Here is a 23,121-nt window from a genome sequence, read left to right as displayed (position 1 = left end):
GAGTTATCTTTGCAATCATAGTAAGGACCATAGGCCCGATCACTTAGCTTAACAATACGTAAATAACGTAGTTTATTTTTGGATTAGTGTAAGAAAGCATACGTATTGTATATAGTAAGGGAGAGAATACTATTTCATCTTAATAATAATGCTTAGTAATAATTACTTTCACCTCATAAATTATTAATAATAATTATGCTTATGAAGAAGATGCAATTACGTTATAATTCATCAACACTTTTGATCACAAAAAAATAAAAAATAAATAATAAAAAATTGTAAGGGTGTTAAATTTCAAATGTAAAATAAGTTTGGATTGTATACATCAACAATATGAAGAATTTACATTACTACAATGAGCACAAAAAATATTTAATCTTAAAATAATTAAACCAATTGTCAATTGTTTGAGTGCTTATTCGATTTGTTCAATTGGGAAGCAAATTCCCATTGTAATTTGTAATTTATGGGAAGCACTTTTCTCACACAATTTTTTCAATAGTGACAAAGTAATTTGTAATTCATATGTTTTCCTTGTATGGTTGAAAGTTCTTATTCTTATGAATTTCCATTTCTCCATTTTCATTATTTATTGTCAACCAAAAAGTATCACATTTGCAAATTTACATGAATTTTCACTTCCTCCATCATTGAATTGAAGGTTAACCAAACACGCATTGAGAAATAAATGGAGTAGTCATGTGGTTTAATTTATGTCATTAAAAGTCTATAATTTTTCACTTCTCACGCGATTGAAGGTCAATCAAATAAGCATTATATTGAGAAACAAAGGTAACATATGGTTTAATTTATGTCTTTCTTAAAGTGTGAGACTAGTCTTATAGTCAAGTGGTTTTTTTTTCCCTGTCATATTTATTTCTCTCAATAATTAATTTATATCTTACTTTGTACTACTCTCTCTCCTTTGTCATTAAAGGTGACTACTGCCCACCCTTACGGTCTTATGCTCTTACCTTTTTATGTTCCTCCCACATGCGTTATTTTTTCAACGACAAAATTACTATTATACCCATGATAGAAAGTGTTAGAAAACCCTAGTATATATAGTAGTGTCTCCCTTGGCCAAGTAAGGTGCGCTCACATATATATATATACACACACATGCAAAACACAAAATACATTTCTAACTACAAGTATTAAAAAAAATAAAAAATAAAAATAAAAAAACCTATCTATTGTCTAGCTAATTTATAACCAAAAATATGCCTGATCCATTGGCAATGTCTATTGTTGCCTTCAAGGGTGCTAAATACATGTTAAATAGATCAGACCTTAAAGATGGTGACAAAGTCATAGAAAATGATAGAAACCGAGAGAGGCAAATTGAGCATCTTAGAGGGTCGTCTTCACATCAATTTCTAATTTCGCACCCACTTCATCCACAACATCAACTCATATTCGAATATCATGGCATGTTCACGTAAGTTTTTTTGTTTTTTGTTTTTTTTTTTCTTTTTCTTTTTTGCTAAGTGCTTTAAATTTAATTTTATGGGTGTATATATACCTGTTGTGTCTTAGAGTCTCATTTACTAGAGTATTTTACCAAAAAAAGTTGATAGATAACAAAAAAATTTGATCGATTCTAGATATGGATTTTGTAAATTACCATTTTTTTAAAAATATTTTTTTTTATACTTAATAGCTATTTTACCGCTGCTTAATAGATTTATGACGAAATCTATTAAGTAGTATGGTGCAAATCTAATTATTTTAAGGTAGTAAATTAGCTATATAGAACTATTGTGATGTATATATTTTTATAATATCAACTTCATTTTATAATTTAAACTTTTTTATAATTAGAAATATCAATTGCTAGCAAACATGAAAAAAAATAAAAAAAATTGTTAACTAAAAAAGAAAAGAGGAAGTACACAACATAACATTGTACTGTATTATATAACCTAACTTTGATTGACCATTGTTGACCAACCTTGACTGTTGTTGACACTACCCAACTTCCACACTAATACCAACCATCCTCTCACCCACAAACCCACCACCAATCAATAATTTAAAAGACACAATACTTCGTATGTGGTAACTGGTAAACGTCAATAATGAATCATTGTACCATTGTAAGCATAGTCAATGATTACACGAAACAACAGATAAACACAATATGTTGTGCATTTTTGCGCTTATATTATAGTGATACGGAGTATATTAATATCTTTGATAACTTACGAAATAATATGATGCATATTATTTACAGGTGTAATGCATGTCTAAGCAAAGACCAAGTAGGCTACAGATATTGTTGCAGGATTTGCAACTTTAACATTCACAAGGCATGCGCAGATTCGATCAATATGTTTGGTAACATGTTTGCAAACAGGGCTACCAATCTCCAAACATGTGCACACAAAAAACATCCGTTAACTCTTGTTACAGGAACCGCCGGAACTACTTGCGATCACTGCAAAGGTGATTGTTACATAAATCTTAGATACTATTGCAATCGTTGCGACGTCAAATTTCACTTGATTTGTGCTACTCATCCTACAAGGTTTCTATCTTTCTTGCACCCTCACCACGAGCTCGAGCTCAAAACTAAGCCGCTTTTCAAAACATGTGTTGAATGCCAACACAGTGGAGACTCGAATACAAGAGTCTATTGTTGCGTTTCTTGTGATTTTTATGTTCATCCTGAATGTTTGCAACAAGCTCAGTATCGTCTATCTGCCTTACAAGGCCCCTACTGCGATCCCAACTATAATCAATGGATTTCGACGTATCAAATTTGTAACAGATTATCCACGAAAGACATCATTAAGTACTTAAGCCTGGCATATAAATTAGGAAGTTTTGGGGGTTAATTATATTATTGGTGGTGATCAACACCAATAATAGTATCTAGGGTATTTTTATATTTGGTACGTGTGTTCGTTATTATGAAGTAAATGTGAACCCAAATTACAATGGGTGTAGGATATTATTTCAATTTTCAAGAAGTTTTTTTTAGGAAAGTTGCATGGTTTTATCCATTCCTTAAGAATAGAGTTTTACATGTGACAAAAAAAAAATTGTATTTTATTGAGATTAAGAAATTAAACTTGGTTACGTACGATTATTAATTACCATGCATGAAATTCTAGATTTGTATGAGTAGAATTTAATTCCCTCTAGAGTTTTGTTTCTTGGGAGGGTTTTGCTGTGCAAGCCGTACCCACCAAAAAAAAATAAAAATAAATAATAAGTCTACTTTCAATTCACTAGGGTTTACTTGTTTTCGAAGGTATTTGCTCGAGTCTCCGAGATTTGACGGCTAACAATGCTGAACAACATACAATGCACATATTGATAATTAATTATCTTTCATCAATATGGTATGCTATGCATATAGGCAAAATACAATATATGAGTATAAAGTAATAAAATGAGTCTTAAATTGGGTGTTGAATTTCTTAAGATAATTTTATGAAGTCTTGTCTTAAGACAATTTTATGGTGATTTACTGATATCATATATAGTTTTAAGACCTAAGGCTAATCAATTAAGCAACTGGTTTAAGTCGTTTAACTATACTCATACTGTATTAAATTGGATGGGTAACTGTCTTTCACTATGTTGTACGGATTGTACCATGTTGCTAGTTGCTACGTCCACTTGACATAGACTTGTTATTTGTCAGCAGCATATTTACTCCGTTCTCTTGTTTAGTTGTACGGAGTATTTATGGTGCCGGTGAGGTATTTAATTTGACCGGTTGTGAATTCGGAATAATGACTAAGTCAAAACTTCTATTTTGCTCATTTTCTTCTACTTTTTACTTTACTCCGTATCAGTTTTGCTTATCTTATATACTCTTATAATTTAAGAGTCGTTTTAACGAGAAGCTTCTAAAATCCAATGTTAAACTCTCGTGCATTTAGTTTTTTATTATTATTTTTTTTTTTAAAAATAACTACCCATCCCACCACTTTATTAAATATTTTTTAACTTTTTTTTTAAAAAAAAAAAATAACTACCCACCCCTCTATTTTTTATTTTTTTTTTTGTATTTTTTCAAGGTATTACTACTAACATTTCACTTTTTTTTTTTTTTTTTTTTTTTTGTACGTTATATAATATATGTCATGCATTAGCACGGTATACAGTTTCTTCTTCAACCATTCACCATAGCACTCAAAATCCCCAACCCTTCGATTATATGCATTTTTTAGGGACTATACCCTCCTCGATTTGCTTATTTTTGACAGTATTTGCTCAAGTATTCGAAATTTGATGGCTAGCTTACCTAGCTACCAATGACAAACAATGGACACCAAAATTTTATGGTAGTCATCTTTAAAATGACTACCATTATACTAAATTTTTATTGAATGATTTTTTATTTATTTTTTACGTCAAAATTAATTATAAATATTTTTTTCTTCACAAACTATTGGTGCAGGCACCCGCACCCAACAGTTCGTGCGGGAGGAGACAACAATGACGATGAAGACGACGATGACGATAAAGATAACGATGACGATGAAGATGACAACGGTGGATGACGACAATGACCGTGGCTGCGGCTGGGCTCCGGCAGGAGCTGCGGTGTGGCTGTGCAGGGTGCTCGTAGCAGGGCAGCAGCAGGGGAGTGAGGTAGGGGGACTGGAGGTTCGATTGGTGGTGGTCGTGGTTTGCTGCTAGTGGAGTTCTGATAGAGCGAGATTGGAGGAAGAGAGAAAAATAGGTGCGATGAAAGAGGTGGTGGTGGTGGGTTCAGTGGGTCGATGGTTGGTGGTTGGTGGGTACGGTGGGAGTGGTGGTGGGTTCAGTGGGTCGATGGTTGGTGGTTGGTGGGTAGGTGGGAGTGATGGTGGGTTCGGTGGGTCGAAAGTTGGTGGTTGGTGGGTGCGGTGGGAGTGGGCGTGAGAATTTGTGGCGTGAGGAGCTGCTAAAACAAACATATCAGCTATAAACATAGTTTGTACATAGAGGAAGAGGAAGAGAGGGAAAGAGGAGAGAGAAGGAAATATAATAAGTTTGTATATCAACCATTACACTGAACATATAAGTCAATTAATGTCTGATATCAGTTAACATTAGAGATATATCAGACATTAATAAAAACGTATCAGCCAACAAAAGATATATATCAGCCAACAAGAGGAATACATCAGCCAACAAGAGGAATATATCAGCCAACAAAAGATACTTATCAGCCAACCGAAGAAACATATCAGCCAACAAATGAAGCATATCAGTCAACAAAATGATGAAATCGGCAAACAAAAGCAATAGGTAAGCCAACAAAATAAACATATCTGCCAAAAAATGAAACATATAAGCCAACAATTAAAATACTACCTCCATTACATATTAGTTGCAATTTTTGCCAAATTGGGGTGCTACACATTAGTTGCAACTTTCCATTTTCTTCCTATTCTAGTAAGTTTTTAAAAATGAAAGTACAAAAATACCCTTACTAAAAAAACTCATAAACACAATTAACTACCTAAATCAGATTTCATTAAACTCCTAATCTAGCTTATAACATAAGTTAAAACAATTCAATTCCAAAGATTCATTCAAGATTTCAAGTGGGTAACTCCCACGAAAATTGTCAGAACACCCAACACCCCATTCTCAACGTCGTCGTCGTCTTCGTCGCCATCGTCGCCGCATCTAACCACCACCGTCAACATCGTCGCTGCATCTACCACCACCGTCAACGTCATCGCTGCTCATCACCATATTCAAAGTCACCCCTCAATGTTCCTCCCCCTCTCTCTCTCTCTCTCTCTCTTCTTTTTTTTTTAATTGTTTAGATCTAATGGTTTGAGGGGTGAATGGTCTAGTTTGGGGTGGTTTCGGTGTGGTTCAAGGTGAGTAAGGGTAGTTTTGGGTTGGTTTAGGGTGAGTGTGGGTGATATTGGGGCTGAGTGAGGGTGGCTGTTTTGGGGTGGTTTATGGCGAGTGTTGGTGGTTTTGGGGTGGTTCGGCTGAGAGGAGTTGGTTTCGGTGTGGTTAGAGTTGAGAAGGGGTGGTTTCGGTGTCGTTTGGATTGAGAGGTGGTGATTTTAGGGCTGTTTGGGCTGCGGGGGTGCGGTGGTTTTTGGAGTTGTTTGGGCTGCGGCGGTGGTTTCGGTGTCATCGTTTGGGTTGATTGTGGGTGATTCTGGGGTTGTTCGGGCTGTGGTTGTGGTTTTAGGGTTGTTCGGGGGTGCTTGTGGCCGACGGTGGTGGGTGGCTGTTATCGGCCGACGGTGGTGGGGTGGTTGTTGCTGGCCGACGGTGGTGGGGTGGTTGTTGCTGGCCGACGGTGGTGGGATGGATGCTGCTGGCCGACGGTGGTGGAGTGGGTGTTGTTGATGGTGATGGGTAATTTATTAATTACCTTCACTTTCTCTTCCTACCTTGCTTAATTACCTATTCTCTTATTCATTAATCCACTATTATGAAATTTTGTCTTAGAATCCGTGTCAAGGTGAAAGTTGCAATTAATTTGTAACGGAGGTAGTATATATATTAGTCAACAAAATAAATATATCAGCCAACTAAAGAAACATATAATTAAGCCAAATGATGTCTGGTATTAGCTAATAAAAAGAAAAAATATATATATCAGCCAACAAAAAGAATATATTAGTCAACACAAAAATCATATCAGCCAATAAATAAAACATATTAGCCAACACATGAAACATATCAGCCAACAAATAAAACATATCAGCCAAGCAAGCCGCGCAGAAATTTGCGTATGGGCATTCGCAAGGAAATTGCTTCTCTTTTTTTATTTTAAAGTTTATAGTGTTATATAAACTTATAGAATCATCCCAACGTGTACATGCATGCACACTTGCATATTAAAAATAGTTAAATACTGGTTCTGAATTTCTGATGATGAAGACATCCAGGAAGAAATATAATTTTAATAGTGTTATATAAACTTATAGAGCTATTCAATTAAACTCTTAATATCTTTGTAATTATGAGTCTATATATCACTCTATTAAATACGGATCTGGGCTGCACTTGCAAACCAAGAGAGAGAGTCCACTTTACAAGTGCAAAGGAAATTCCATCCCAAAACCATATGACAATAGGAAGAGTAACCCCTTAAATTAGTCTTATAAAGTGTATAACTCACTTCTTTTCTCAATGTGAGACACTTACATGTGTTATTTGTTAGGATATATATACTTCAACACACTCCACCACTAGCTTTAATTTATCAATTTATCATCACTTAAACCTTACAAGTCTTATAATCGATGAGTCATTTATGTAAGTAATTAAATGAGAACGGACATGTCATGTTCATGTACTCTAGCTTGCTATGTTAGCTATTAGAGAAGAGTTGAGTTTCCAAATCAACTCTAAACTTAACAGTTAGTTTTCTAATTTGGCTCACCTAAAAAACATGCAAGTAATGCAACAGTTATTAATCCATATGGTAATGTACTTTGATGTACTATTAAACGCGTATAGCTTGGCTTGCCATATGATTTTTCAAACTACCCTACTTTTAAGCTGCAAGTTAGCCAACATTTAAGCTACAAACCTTATTTCTTAATTAGATCCTAATTGGTTTTCTAAAAGGGGTAAAATTCATTACTTAACTAAAATAAATAATTGAAAGTTGATAGTAAATGAAAAAAAAAAAGTATTGTTTGAGTTCGGACTAATGGCGAGACATTTATAAGTGGTTGGATATTTACGGAGTATATATTTTTGAAAGTCTTTACATTATCTGAAATTTAGATATAAGCTTTTTGGACAATTCATATAAGTTATTAAAAAATTTCATAGAAATTATTGGACGTATCAATTTTTGGAATTTTATAAGTTGGATGGTTAAGCTCACGGTGAAACAAAACTCACCCAATATTTTAATTTGTGTTAAAATGAATATAATAAATTAAATAATAAAATCATTTCTTAATTAGGTCCTAATCCAAATTTTACCAACATTTTAACAATTTATATATAGAAATATTACCCATCTATTCATAATGAAGTGAATAATATATGTAAAAAAAAATTATAAAATATGAATAAAAATTTGTACATTGACAAAAAATATGATAAAGTGAAAATTAAATTGTAATGCAAAAACCCAAAATCATTGTAATCCTATACGCAATCAATCACCTTTCGTTTTACAAGACAAATTAAACAACTAATTATGTATTAATTGCACTTTAACTCTACTAGGGAAGAACAACCTGTTTCCCGCTATCAGAAGGAGGAGCATTCCAACTAGGTGGAGAGACATGAGCATAATTGAGAGGTGGAATGGATGTAACATTAACATTCATAGGGTATACTCGATACTCGATATCCATTTCTCTAAAAATCTTTACACATTCCTCGATCAAAAGTGCTCGTCTTACCCATCTTTCGCCCATGTCTTGATGGTTCATTCGATGTTGTAGCCAAACCGCTATTCGTAGCATATTTAGACCATCTGTATCCTTCAATATCACCATCGGTCCTGGATACCAATGCTCCTTCTTATTCTCGATATAGCTGCATAGCATAGAAAAGATAAATATAAGTAATAAGAATTTAATGTAGTTTGTTAAATCAATATGTTCCAAAGACTAACATGTACTCCCTCTATCCCTTTATTTTTGCCCCATTTGACTTTTCACGATCTCCAAAACACGTGTTAAATCATTTATATCTCCATTTTTTACTCGCGAGAAAATTATAAAAAGTTGATATTAATTAAATATACAATGAGACGAACCAAATAAGATTTCACATGACTATATTACCTATTGTAGAATAACGAGAATTTATGGTCAAAGTTTGACTCAAATTTTGGCGATGAAGCAAAAAAATAGGGACAGAGGAGTACACAATACGAGTATGAAGTGATCATATTTACTTAGAACCTTAACATTAATTCTAAGGTTAAGTGTTAGAGGAATTTATTGTGTCGATTGAATAATGTTATGTACAAGTTGTTATAGGCGCGATTATATGGAATTGAAGGTTAGATCTAACCTTGTTATTCTTTGCCTAATGACGGCAATTTTTTCTGCCGGAGTTGCAATGTGGAAACACAATTCAATTCCATCTCCCATATCAGGGCTACGGTAATAGTTATTGATTGGCTTTGTTAAGAGAATATAGTTTGGGAAAACTATCTTTTGATTGTCAAATCTTAAGAAAACTGTTGTTAATATGTTTATCTCTTCCACAACCATCTGAAATCAAAGAAGAAGAAAAGTTAAAAGTTAGAAAATGTAGCATGTACTCCCATTGTCCGAGATTACTTGCATCACTTTCACTTGACATATATCAATGCGCATAACTTTAACCTTCACTATTACAGGTATTAAGAATTAGTTATAATAGTATATATAAATATAACAATATCTTATATATTAACATATGTTTTTATAAATTAGCATTAACAGATGGTCATGATGTGTGTTTCGGTTGAAAACAATGGGACCTTGCCGAAGGTCCACTAAAATGGAGAAGACTGGATTCGATCCAAGCTGTGTTGGGCCGAAGGTTTCCTGCACAGTGAACACACGTAAACTAGCCTCGGGGGTGTTTCCGAGGAAGGCCCCTCCGATGCTAAAGTCAGTACAATGTGTAAAAAGGAAGACACTATGCAAGAGAGTTTGTAGCTTGAGGCTTTTTTGGAGTATTTCTCAATGCAAGAATGAGCATATGAATTGCAATAATCCGTGTATGAGATAATGCATGTGATGTTGTGTCTGATCTCGTATATGATGTTATGAGATGTCGTTGTGTCTGATGTAAGAATATGACTCTCCCCTTGAATGTGTTAATATGAGGGCTTTTATACCTCATCATACTTGGAGAGGTTGGGCTTTAGCCCAATTGGCTTACTTTGTGGGCTGACTTTTGACTTTTGAGCAATTGGAGAGTTGAACCTTGACCTTGGGCTTTTAATTGGATCATTTAGTGCCCAGGCCCAATTTTGACTAAATTGGACCCAAACAACTTGCCCCCCAGACCCGATTCGGAAGGATGACGGGTCGGGTTTGATTTAACTCAGAAAAGGAGGGAAGTAAATGATTTAATTGATCCAAAAATTTGAATTTAAACCGTAATTAATGAGATAACAACGGTTAATGATTTGCGGAAGTTGGACGGATAATGGGCGGTTTAATCACAAGACATGTGTTTAATGGTTACTTAGTGGGTACTTAAGAGAAATTAAAGCACAGACTCTTCGTATCCCGTACCTGGAGATATAAACAGAGGCGCGTCATTCTCCTCACTTATTCACCAACACAAACCCAGAATTCTTCGAGAGAGAATCCAAGAATCCGTATCAAAACTTCGCAAATTCCCCCGAGCATTGAGCTTAGAAACTGAGACTTGCCACTACGAACTCGTAAACCGGCAACTTTCGCTTCAGATTAAGGTAAATTCCTTTGATTTCAGTTTATTTTTCTTCGAATTCGAACTCCTTCCCCTTTTCTTTCGACTTTTCTCTTCGAAATAGTCCATGGCAAGAGGAGTTAGAGGTAGAGCCCGTGCTCCAAGAAGAGCAAGGCCGATTCCCGATCCTAGGAATAGGATTGGGACCTGGAATGGTCGAAGGCCGGAGTCTGACCCTGCTGATGGGATTAGGGCGACTCCCCTTTCCTCGGCTCCTCCTCAAAGAACGGATGAGCCGAGTGCTTCTGGACGGGACGATGAAATTCCCGCTGTCCTTTGGGATATCCTCCCTGGGTTTTCAGAGTGGGAGAATGCCGAAGTCGCTTCGGCCATGATAAAGAACCGCCCCTACTCATGGTGGGTAGAGAACGCCGATCAATATCGATTTGCCGAGCAAATTGAGTTGCACTACGGCATTTTTGAAGCTGATGGATATTGGTGCCGAATGCCCTCAGCATCCGATAGAATCCATCGTCCACCCCCGGGGTATGTGGGGGTGTACACGAGACAGCTTCAGTATGGGCTGAGGTTCCCTTTGGACGTTTTCGTCCGAGACTTGTTGATCCATTACAACATTTCCCTATGTCAGCTAACCCCCACCAGCATCCGAAGGGTGATGACATACTTATGGGTCTGCAAGTTCTTCAGATACGTGCCGAACCTGCACTGCTTCAGAAAGCTCCATCGGCTAGTGCCAAATATTCAGAGTGGGCACGGAAGCCATGGTTCTGGGTGGTATCGGATTGAGTCCCGGCCCCAATATTTGACCATGTGGCCAAATGACTCTTCAGACAAGGATTGGAGAGGTCAATGGATTTGGGTTAGGGCACCCATAGATCCGGGCCACCCTTGTGTCTTCAGCGCTCCCCGGTACTTAGCTGAGCCTGATCCCGAAATGGGAAGTCTAGGTCCCCCCGCAGATAACGGGTCGGATCCGAACCTGGATCAGCAACATATCTTCGGCAAGCTGCCGAACCCGGGGGGAAGTGGTCGAATGCAGCATATCCCGGAGACTTGGCTCCCCGATACGCATTACGTTTTCCAAGAGAACATGCTAGCAGCTGTTGGCCTCAGCCGAAAGTTTAAGGATGGTAAGCTTCTTCGGCTGGGGCCGAGGCTTTTTAACTACCTTTTTCTTCTCTCGCTTTGCTTTTTTATGCTGTGCCATACCTGAGCTAAACTTTTTCCCTTTCCTTTTTTCAGAGCGGGACGAGACCAACGTTGGTATTAACTACGCTCGTCTTGGTGTTAACCGAGAGCGAGTTGTAACTGAACGGGCCCCGTCTATCACTGAGCCGAGGCATAGGGAAGTTCATCTGGACTCTTCCCACTTCCAAATTGAGGCTGTTGCTCTGTATCAGAGGCAGAAGCCTTGGTGGAAGAAGAGAGACCCTTGGTTTCAGCTGCTGAACGAGGAAGCTGAAGCTGCCCGCACAGCCGAAGAGGTTGCACGGGTACTTGAGGCTTGTGAAGGAGGAGAAGGGTCCTCCAGAGCTGCTGAAGCCGAAGCTGCAGCTAGAGCAGCTGAAGAAGACGAGGCTTTGCTGAAAACCTCGGTGAGCTTTCAGACAACTTTTTTCTTTTCTTCTTTTTTTTTTTTTTTTTTTTTTTTTTACTCACACTCTTCTTCCCCCCTGTCTGTTACAGTCTGAAGAGAGTAACAGACACAGAGAAGGCAAAGCTCCTGTTCGTCCCGAAGATCAAATACAAGAGTCTTCAGACTCAGATATGGACGAGCAGCCCCTTCTGAAAAGGCGCCGAAGGATGGCCATCATCGGCCCTCATGACTTTCAGCAGAGGCCGATGACCATCGGCGTCGCAATAAGGGAACCTGAGGAAGGCAATGGATCGCCGAGGGTTCCCCAGCCAACACCCCAATCTCCTCAAAAGACCCCTCCGCCACCTCCTGAGATGGAGGTGGATCAGAGGACTCCCGAACCTAAGGGAGTGGTCCAAGAAGAAATCAAGGAGAGTGCTGCTGAGCACGGAAATAAAGATGCCGTGATGTCAAGTGCTGAAGGCTTCACGGCAGATATCGCAAGAGAGGTTGAGGCTTTCGTCCTCACCCCTGAAGAAGAGGAGGTCATAGTACTTGACTCCTCTGAGAAGGACGATGCTGAGACAACCAAAGCTAATCAAGCTCCATCGTCGTCCTTCCCTTCTTTCCAGACTCTGCATTCTGGAGAAATGGGTTTCTCGGCCCCCCGAATTCCAATCCCAGATCACATCTGGGACCTCATATGGGGTCAAAACCGAGAAGGAGCTGAAGCCTACTTCGGCAGTTTTGCTGGCATGTCCGAAGTAGACAGGGCAAGGATCTGGTCGCTGAAGGCCACTGCTGGGATGGGCGAATCCAGTAGATCAGTTCCTGACCCAGCCAGGTCTAACCAACTGCTGATGATGCAGGTAATTTTCCTTCATTCCCTCCGAAATTCAGCTCTATTTTTTTTATTGCTTATTTTTATTTTTTTTATTTTTTTTTTTTGTCTTCCTGTTTTCAGTTCGTGCACAATCAGACTCTCACTGTAGAGCTGATTGATACCCTACAAGATAGGGTAGACGCTGCTGTGCACGAAAGGAAGGTGGCTGAAGAGGAAGTTAAGCTTGCTAAGCTGAAGCAAGCAGCAGCTGAAGAGAAGCAGCAGGAGGTTGAGGAGTACGGTAAAAAAGCTGCCGAAGCTCTGAAAACCTTCTGCGATGCTATGGAGATGGAGGTTTTTCCCCCACTGATGGAAGGGGAAAAATTCCTCCAGGAGCATATGGGAGTGGACGTCTCCAAATTCAAGGCTGCTATTGAGAGCCGAATTCAAGAAGGAACTGCTGCACAAGCTGAAGTGCAGCAGCGTCTAGAGGCTCTTGAAGCCAGCCGAATGGCTGCTGAAGAGTTGCTCTTGGCCAAAGACGTCCAACTCTCAGAGGCTGCTGCTGCTGCTGAAGCTCAAAGAGCTAAATTCCAAGAGGCTGAGGATCAACTGCTGATCCAGAAAGTTGAAGTGGCCCAAGCTCAGACAAAGGCTTTCCAAATTCAGCAAGAGCTGAATGAGCTGAAGGGGTCCTCCTCCAAAGTCGCTGAACAGCTGAAGAAATCCAAGGAAGACTTGGAGGAGACCCAGAAGAAGCTGGCTGATGCTGAGGCTTCACTCAAGGTCCGTGTTTATACCCAAGAGGAATATGAGATGGGTTTCAGAAACGGATTCCGAGTATGCCGAAGACTCTGCCTTCATGCTGAGCCGAAGCTGGACTGGTCTAAATGTGCTGAGTGGGTCCAGAATCCCGAAGACCCTCACATGAAGTATGCAACTCCAGCTGAAGCTGAAATTCTTAAGGCTGAGGAAGCCGAAGAGGAAGCTGAAAGACTGGAGTTGGAAGCTGAGCAGAGGGAAAGGGAGGCTCGGCAAAATGCAAAGCCCGCCTCTTCGGCTGCTGGGGCTGAGGCCATCATGGGACTCAACGCTGATCAGTCTGATCCCCCGGCTGAAGCATAGGAACTCGGGCAGTCGTCTTCAGAATCTTGCGGTTCATCATGTGCTTAACTTTAGACTTGCCGCTTTCTGAGTTTTTTGCCTTGTTTTTTGCTTCAGCTTGCCTTGTCGTACAGCAGTTTTATTTTTTTGCTTATGTACGTATTTCGGCAGCTGTTATTTTCCGCTTGTGGGCGGCTGCCGATACTGTATTATTGAACTTGTAGCTCAAAATTTTTTTTTTTTTTTTTCTTCAGTTGCTTTATTTTTGAATGCTTTACTGTTTCTTTTCTTCAACTCTGCCGAACATAGCTGCACTGCGTGCTTCTTGCCCCCACAGAAATTGAAGTATGACTTTAGTTGAATAAGCAATTTCTGAACTTCTTCAAAATTGATATCCGAAACACAGGGCCAACTGAAGGCAATGCTTCTGGGATACAAGTCTTACTGAAGATTGACTGTCTGAAAGTTGGATATCCGAAACACAGGGCCAACTGAAGGCAATGCTTGGGATATTAGCTTTCTGGGACTAACCTCTTTAGAACAAGTCTTACTGAAATTTGACTTCAGCTGAAAGACCAGCGTTCTTAAAGAAGACGTATATCCGAAACACAGGGCCAACTTAAGGCAATGTTTCGGATAATGGCTCTCTGGGATACAAGGCTCAGTTAAGGCAATATCCCAGGATTGTCCATGGACTCGTGTCTTTGGAGAACAGGTCTTACTGATGTTTGATTTCAGCTGAAAGACCAGTGTTCTTTAAAAAGACTGAGTTTTGTAAGCCATCTGAAACCCAGTTACCCGAAGGCGAAGGTTTCAGACGAGGCTGATTTAAAAAGGCTGTTATCCTTGATTTTCTGTCTATCTTTGAAAAATGGATACCCGAAACACAGGGCCAACTTAAGGCAATGTTTCGGATAATGGCTCTCTGGGATACAAGGCTCAGTTAAGGCAATATCCCAGAATTGTCCATGGACTCATGTCTTTGGAGAACAAGTCTTACTGAAGTTTGACTTCAGCTGAAAGACCAGTGTTCTTTAAAAAGACTGAGTTTTGTAAGCCATCTGAAACCCAGTTACCCGAAGGCGAAGGTTTCAGACGAGGCTGGTTTAAAAATTTTCAACTGTTGCTGTTATCCTTGATTTTCTGGCTATCTTTGAAAAATGGATACCCGAAACACAGGGCCAACTTAAGGCAATGTTTCGGATAATGGCTCTCTGGGATACAAGGCTCAGTTAAGGCAATATCCCAGAATTGTCCATGGACTCATGTCTTTGGAGAACAAGTCTTACTGAAGTTTGACTTCAGCTGAAAGACCGGTGTTCTTTAAAAAGACAGGTTTTGTCAGCAATCTGAAACCCAGTTACCCGAAGGCGAAGGCTTCAGACGAGGCTGAATAAAAAACCCTCAAAGAGTAGATAGAACAAAGAAAATTTTGAAAGGATAAACAGTTGTAAATTTTATATAAATGGCGGCTCCAAGGCCTGTCATTAGTTCAAAATGTACTTACAAAGATTGTTCTGCCCCGAAGGGTTTACACATGGTATTTTTTCAGTACATCAGCATTCCAGTGATTCTTCAACTCAGTTCCATCCAACTGCCGAAGTCGGTATGTCCCTGGCTGAAGCTCATCATAAATTTCATAAGGTCCCTCCCATGTAGCTGAGAGCTTCCCATGGATTCGGCCTTTCTGAACTGCAGCAGCATTCCGAAGGACAAGATCCCCAATTTTGAGAGGCCTTGCATGGACCCTTCAGTTATGGGAGATGAGGTCTGAACTTATCCCGGGCATATCAGCTGCCGAGAAAGCAAACACATCTCTGTTATCCCGCAGGAGCTGAATAAGTTCACAACGGGTGTTAGGATCAAGGTCCATCCCGATTGTTACACATTTCTCAGCATCTCCTTCGGCCAACTCTGCTGTTTCAGTCTGTTGGTCCATGTCCATTGCTGATGGACTGGACTCTTCAGAATCTGGTCTGCTGCCAATGTCAGCAGGTGTCCCAGTCTTTGTGTTCTTCGGCTGGCTCTCTGAGTCTTTCGGCTCAGATGAAGAGTCAACCTTTTCCCTTTCGGGACCTTTTTCTCTGGGCACTGATCCTTGGGCCGAAGCACTTAGGCCTTTCGGCTTTTTTGTGCTTGGCTCTCTTTCTTTTTCTTTCTCCTCCTCATCCTTGTCGTTATCTGGGCGACTACTGGATGGCTTGAGGTAGTTGCACCTTCGGGCGTCCTTCTGGTTGCCCTATATCCTTTCGGGGAAGCCGGCGTCTGAGACGTAAATCATCAGCTGATGATAAGTTGAGACGACCCCTTGGATCTCGTGAATTATGGGTCTCCCCAAAATCACGTTGTACACTGAAGGAGCGTCGATGACCAAAAACTCAATCATGACGTTCCGGGCTGCCTCATCGCAACCGATGGTGACAGGAAGTGTCACCTTCCCATCTGGATAAGTTGAAGCCCCATTGAACCCGTATACCGGATAGGGTACCGGCGTAAGGTGCTTGGGCTTCAGCTTAATTTGGTTGTAGGCCTTTCGGAACAGAATGTTTGCTCCGCTGCCACCGTCAACAAGGACCTTACTGACGTCGTGGTTGGCCACCGTGGCGATGATCACCAACGGATCCTCGTGAGGGAACGTAATCCCCCGGCAGTCGGCGGCTGTGAACGTCATGTTCGGCACCGGCGACTGGGGAGATTGAATGTCAGCGTTGTTCACCTGGTGAGTCAAAGCTCTAAGGTGACGCTTGTGCTCCCTCCGAGAGTATATTCCTCCCGAGATAACATTGATCGGAGGGAATTTCCCCTCCGGTTTTTTACTGTTTTTCCGAGGGAAATCAAGGTCCTGCCGAGGGTCCTTTGCTAACCTTTCGGATTCTTTTTTCTCGCGGTGATCCGCGATGTATTTTTTCAAGTATCCCTTCCGGACCATGTCTTCTATCTGGTCCTTCAGCTGGATACACTCTTCAGTGTTGTGGCCCGAAGACTCGTGGAACTCACACCACTGATTTTTATTTTTTCGCTGATACCACTCTGGGAGTGGTCTCGGCTTTCGGTAACTCTGCTCCTCCTTCGTCACACTGTAAATTTTGGCGCGTGGAAGAGAGAGCGGAGTGTAGGACTCGTATCTGCCTGTGTATGAGGCAAACCTGTCCTTCTTTGGGTCGCTGGCCGGAGATGGCTCCGGAGCCTTTGATTTTCCCTTTGCCTTATGGCCTTGGCCTTCAGACAAAGGTATTTGCCTCTGTTTCCCTCCCCCGGATTGAGGTTGGGTTTTTGCTTTATTCCATTCTTCGGCTCGGATGAACTTATCCGAAGCACTAAGAGCTTCCTCCAAGGTCTGCGGGGTATGCATGACCATGAAGTCTAGGAATTTTCCTGGCTGAAGGCCATTCTGCATTGCAAAAACAGCTAGCCCCTGGTCCAGCTGAGAGACGCTTGATGACTCGTTACTGAAACGGGTCAGGTAGTCTCGGAGGCTTTCAGTTTCCCCCTGTTGCAGACCCATGAGCTCTGCGGTAGTCTTCTCTCGGCGGTTTGCCGTGGAAAACTTGCTCCTGAACTTGGAGGACAGATCATCCCAACCTGTTATGGAGCCTTGCCTTACTCCCTTGGAGATCCACGCTTGCGCGACCCCCTTGAGAGTGGTTGGGAAATATTTGCACCAAGTCGCCTCGGATCTGGGGCAAAGATGCATATGAGTCTCATACGAGGCCACGTGGTCCTTCGGATCCGTGGTCCCGTCATATGTGATATGCGACGGTATTTTAACCGTGGGTACGCGCTCTTCTAGTATCCATTGCTCGAATGGTGAACTAGCGGGAAGCATAATGGCCTTGCCCTTGTTCCTGGCCGAAGGGACCGCGCTCCGCCCTCTCAGAGAGGTAGGAGTGGTTTTCGTCCCTGGCTGGGAAGTCTGGGCCTCGGCTGCAGGGAACGTGAGGCGACTACGCACGCTCGGTTCCTGGCCGCCGAGTCGGTCAAGGACGCTTCTGCGAGCAGTCTCAGGTTCCCGGCGAGCAGATTCTGGCCGAGAAGCTGAGCTGCTGCTCTTATGCGCTGCTGGTCTTGAGGATGAGGATCCTTTAAATAATTGAGAGTTCTTCTTCCTCTGTTTTTCATTTTTCCAAGAATCCTCCTCCCACTCTTCCAGTTCCCGGAAGGAAGGAAGCTTCCCACCGTCATGGTCTAACTTCCTCCGCTGATGCCGGGTATGCGGAGGAGTTCGATCACGAGACGGTGGCATATTCTGTGCCCTCATTGCCTCCATGAGTACTGCCAGCGCTCTTGCCACCTCCTCCGAACTGGGCCCCGTCAAAGGGGTCCCCGGCCGAGTGTGGTAATGAGGCCGTGCAGCCGATGGTTGGCTTTGGGACACTGAATATGTCCTATGATCAGACTGACCCCTGCTAGACCGAGAGTGGTCCGGCCTATATTGAGAGTCATGCATTATAGGAGATAGGGAATCCTCCTTGTGTGATCCTCCCCCCGAGCCGGCACCCTTGGGAGAGTTCCGGTCCGGCGAGGGCGATGGTGTAGGGGTTTTAGGCTTTTCGCCCGCTCCTTGACGGAGGCTTTTGCTCTTGCGGTTCTTAGCCATGGCTGCTAAGATAATTGCAAGATGATCTTGGTTAGGAATTTGGCTTAAAGATTTTTGAAAGTCTTCCCCACAGACGGCGCCAAATTGTTTCGGTTGAAAACAATGGGACCTTGCCGAAGGTCCACTAAAATGGAGAAGACTGGATTCGATCCAAGCTGTGTTGGGCCGAAGGTTTCCTGCACAGTGAACACACGTAAACTAGCCTCGGGGGTGTTTCCGAGGAAGGCCCCTCCGATGCTAAAGTCAGTACAATGTGTAAAAAGGAAGACACTATGCAAGAGAGTTTGTAGCTTGAGGCTTTTTTGGAGTATTTCTCAATGCAAGAATGAGCATATGAATTGCAATAATCCGTGTATGAGATAATGCATGTGATGTTGTGTCTGATCTCGTATATGATGTTATGAGATGTCGTTGTGTCTGATGTAAGAATATGACTCTCCCCTTGAATGTGTTAATATGAGGGCTTTTATACCTCATCATACTTGGAGAGGTTGGGCTTTAGCCCAATTGGCTTACTTTGTGGGCTGACTTTTGACTTTTGAGCAATTGGAGAGTTGAACCTTGACCTTGGGCTTTTAATTGGATCATTTAGTGCCCAGGCCCAATTTTGACTAAATTGGACCCAAACAATGTGTAATAGTGTAAAAGTTAAAATGATGCAAGCAATGTGGGGACAGGAGGATTTAAAGACTTCTGCAACTCTTTTAGTTGGCGTACCTGAATTCCATCAATCTCACAACGATCACCAACGTCAAATGGGTGTATCACAAATAAGAAAACGATGGATTCAAATATGTTCTTACAAGTGTTTCCGAAAACAAATGCAACGACAACCACTTGAGAGCTTAAGAATAAGAGAGATTGTGACGAAATGATGTTTAGGAATATAAACCCGAAGATGACGATAATGATGCTAACTATAACATTCACCATCTTATGTAGCTTGTTAACAGCTGATTTTGTGTCACCAAGTGTCAATGAAAGCGCTCTTCTTTCCCGAAAAGCGTTAACCTGAATTACAACGCATAAGATATAAACTTAATCAATATTAGGGTCCGAGCAATGCCCTGAACTAACATGGTATTTAAAATTTTACATTAATTTTGTGATTCAATCTTCACTTAATTAAATTTTATTTTTTGTATGTTAATTTACTACATTTTGATCATTTGTTATCATGATTGAACATGAAACATGACATAATTTAGTGCTAAAACATTTAGTTTTAACACTTGATCATGTAATTCGAATCGTGCATTACAATTTTTTAACTTCCTTTGAAATGCTTTTTAATACTCCGTATAGATTTATGCAATTGGGTTACTCTCCTAATAGAATTCCCATGCTCTATTAAAATTATATATGTGAGTTTTAAATATGGAGTAGTAACTTATTACCACCCAATTCTTCATTGATTTCTTGCTAATTCTCTCGTCTTCGATACCCCCTTCAAAGAGACTCAATGTCCTCTCAGCTTCATCTTCTCGCATAAAACGCATTAAGTCGTCCAAATATATGTACCTAACATTCTCATAAATTTTTTTATGCTAAGCAAATATATAATGTATGAAAATTAAAAGTATTTAAGCATATAAAAATTTATTAATAAAATGTGGATCATACTTAACAACTTTCACACACATACACACTTACGATTCCTTTGATTTTAGAAAAAAAATGATTTGTTTGTTGTATTATATATTTATATATACTAAAGCTCACCAAAGAAAACAAGTAGCTTAGACATATGATCAATTGCTATGTTATAACGTATACATGAATCATTATCCTAGTCAATTTAAGATTATAAAGGAAAGCATTATAAGTGTAACGACAAAGTAATTTTTTTCTCATTAAAATCAATATTAAGGGGTAGTCCTAAAATTTAATAAAATAATTAAATAAACTACAAAAAGAACAATGTAAAATGAAAAGCGAGTATAACAAAAAAGAACAAAGGAAGTATGAGAAATGTGACGCAAAATAAATAAATAAAGACTAACGACTGACCTAGAGAAAGGTTTGGCAACATTGCGAAAAATCTTCTTAGCAGCAGCCTTGGCCTGAACCTCACTCCTAATACGAGTCGTGGACTCATCATCTTGGGCTGTTACACCCACAATTTGTTCATCCAACGTAGTTAAAGCTCCATGTCGTATAATTTTAATCAATCTCTTCATATTCCATGCTGAAACATTGTTTTGATTTAGCTTATGCAAGTGATCAATTGTTATCCCCTCATCTTGCTTCTTATTCGGATCATGATTTGGTTCCGACAACCTTGAACTATACCCTATAGGACTCTTACTAGGTGTCGGTGTTGGTACGGGTGTTGTTGCATTTACCCCTTGATGAATCCTCCCACCGTTAGGTGCTCGTTGCAAGGTACTAGTATTACTTGTACCACTTTTACTACGTGCAAAGGCGGTACCTTGCACGTTAAAAGGCATGCTAATCCCCACATTTTGAATTTCTTCCTCATCTTGACCTTGATCATCGTACACTGGGGGAGCTGAAAGCGTCTCAATTACAAATTGATTAAATAACGAGTCTTGAATCCTTTCGAAAAAGGCTTTCACATGGAAATTTGATGCTAAGACCTTAACTAGTAAGGTCTTTAACAACCATAAAATAGCCCCAACTTCGGCTATGATCAAGAGTTTCGTAACAATCTTAAGTTTTGCACTCCTAGACTCGAGTAGAGCCCTCTTATCGAACAAAATGTACCATGCTATAAGTGCAAGACCTAACCAAATAACATTTTGTACGGCCTTCCTTAACCCGAAAACAAAATATAAAACTCGTTTTCGTAGCAAACAATTTCTCTCAGTGAGGAACATTATAAGCCTAATCCCCCAATTCGATACCAATCTTCCACAAATTAGAACAAGGATCAACACTAACCACTTCCATAATTTCATATTCCAAATAGTTTTTTTCCTTAAAATCGGAATAACAAGGCTACAAATTAAACCGCCAGTTATTGCAATAAGACTTACCCATTCAATGACAACCATGGTACCAATTTTAACACTCTTAAACTCTTCAGGTACATCTTCGTCTAAGAAAGGATCATCATCGTCGTCTTCATACATTGGCGCCGTCTTTCCTAGGAAACCCGACTTCATATTGACCGTACCAGATTTTGGTATCACACCTGAACGGTCTGTTGGGGATGCCGGAGGATCCATTAGCCTAGACCTTGTCTTAGTTAATGACATTCTTCGATATGATGCATTTGTTTTATTAGATGGAGACCGTCGAATTTCTGAACTGTGGTTATGATTCTTATGGTTATTATCATCGAAATGATTCTCATCACCCCTTGAATTCGATGAATTACACGATGTAGAATCATCTTGCACGTTACTATACATGGCTGAAGGACGTCTAGCCAACTCCGAGGTTAAGGACTCGTGGAACGAAACACGAGTTTCCTTTGATCCATTATCATTGTTGCTAGGGTTATTATTCGGGGTACTCTTATATTGTAGGTTGCTACTAATATCAGGACTTTGAATGTCACTAGGATTTCGACTCCAACTCGAATAATCCGGGTGTAACGGAGGAAGACCTCTACCACTTTGTAACACTTGACGTCGAATTTTAGTTTGATCATTATTTTGTTGTTGTAGCTCTTCCATGTCCATGTCCATGTCTAGTGACATGTCACCTTTAGCCTTTTGTTGCTCTAGGAATTGACCTATGAGCTTCGAGGTTGGATCATGATGACCACTTTGTATTGACCCTCCGGACCCTGTACTAGTCCGTCCATCTTCGTCTTTAATAGTGTCGTCGATAGGCTTAGGGAACGAGAATTCCTCGGAGGATCCTCTCCATAGGGTACCATGAGTATCATGGCTAGTGCTCGTCGTGTTGTTGATGGCCGTGGTATCGTCTTGAGGATCGATTTTAACGATGAATTCATCTTGCGACGAAGGGCTTTTACCACCAACGTCGTGGATGTGGTGGGGGTGTGGTGAAGGAAGGGGATGTTCTATTGTGAGTGTAGGTGACTCGTCGTCATCACTACCATTGGAACGATTTTTGAAGGAGGAAGAAGAACCATGGGAGGAGCCATTGAAGGATGATTTTCTTAGAGAATAATCCATGGTTGTAACAAATAATGTAGTATATTTTTTATGATCAATTTTTTAGTACGTGCTCTTTTTATCTTAGTTTACTAAAAGCGGGTGAGAGGAAAATGTGGGTAGTATTTGTTAGTTAGAATGTTAGATTAAGAAAAAGAGAAAATGAAGAAGAAGAGTTAATTTTTGCTAGTTTGATGGAGTAACTAACAACTTTACGATTTTATGGGTATGTATGTGGAAATTTTAATAGACATGTGTGGAGTGATTAGTGGTAGAGGCATAGATTAAAAGTTGTCTTTTAAACTTGGAGGGCAATTTTGAGAGTTAAATCATAGACAAATAATTTCATTTAATTTATGGTCCCATCATATTCTTTGACTAACCAACAAAAAATATATGGTTTCTTCATATAATAATTTTTGCACCATAGAATATCGATTCTTTTGTAGTATCGTGTACTAATGTAGAATATAACAAGCTAAGTTTTTGAAGAATCAAACACTATATAACATACTAATAAGTTAAGTTTAAATTATAAGAAATGAGTGAACCTTACAACTTTAAAGTTGGGGCTTAGATCAAT

At 40.2% G+C, this 23,121-nt stretch overlaps 2 protein-coding genes across 2 annotated transcripts; one reads left to right on the top strand and one right to left on the bottom strand.

Annotated features, from left to right (window-relative positions):
- Positions 1-790: 790 nt before the first annotated feature.
- LOC110729808 lies at positions 791-3,208 on the top strand. The gene is made up of 2 exons (XM_021909584.1): positions 791-1,441; positions 2,237-3,208. Exons 1-2 carry the CDS (start codon positions 1,224-1,226, stop codon positions 2,838-2,840), a joined length of 822 nt encoding a protein of 273 aa, XP_021765276.1. The 5' UTR covers positions 791-1,223; the 3' UTR covers positions 2,841-3,208.
- A 4,957-nt stretch (positions 3,209-8,165) lies between these two features.
- On the bottom strand, positions 8,166-22,559 carry LOC110729920 (mechanosensitive ion channel protein 6-like). The gene is made up of 5 exons (XM_021909713.1): positions 20,458-22,559; positions 19,845-19,968; positions 19,165-19,458; positions 8,968-9,170; positions 8,166-8,484 (listed from the first exon to the last, which is right to left on the bottom strand). The coding sequence occupies exons 1-5, from the start codon at positions 22,557-22,559 to the stop codon at positions 8,166-8,168; spliced, it is 3,042 nt and encodes a 1,013-aa protein (XP_021765405.1).
- Positions 22,560-23,121: the final 562 nt, after the last annotated feature.

Source organism: Chenopodium quinoa, unplaced genomic scaffold (assembly GCF_001683475.1).
Source record: "Chenopodium quinoa cultivar QQ74 unplaced genomic scaffold, ASM168347v1, whole genome shotgun sequence".
In the NCBI taxonomy this organism is placed as follows: domain Eukaryota; kingdom Viridiplantae; phylum Streptophyta; class Magnoliopsida; order Caryophyllales; family Amaranthaceae; genus Chenopodium; species Chenopodium quinoa.
Note: the sequence above shows the minus strand (reverse complement) of the source record. Positions and strands in the feature narration are given on the sequence as shown.

Coding starts and splice junctions, on each gene's coding strand:
- LOC110729920 (XM_021909713.1), bottom strand. CDS start 22,559: ATGGATTATTCTCTAAGAAAATCATCCTTCAATGGCTCCTCCCATGGT. Junction 19,969..20,457: donor GTTGCCAAACCTTTCTCTAG/GTCAGTCGTTAG, acceptor TGAGAATGTTAG/GTACATATATTTGGACGACT. Junction 9,171..19,164: donor GTGAGATTGATGGAATTCAG/GTACGCCAACTA, acceptor CTTTGATTTCAG/ATGGTTGTGGAAGAGATAAA.
- LOC110729808 (XM_021909584.1), top strand. CDS start 1,224: ATGCCTGATCCATTGGCAATGTCTATTGTTGCCTTCAAGGGTGCTAAA. Junction 1,442..2,236: donor GAATATCATGGCATGTTCAC/GTAAGTTTTTTT, acceptor TATTATTTACAG/GTGTAATGCATGTCTAAGCA.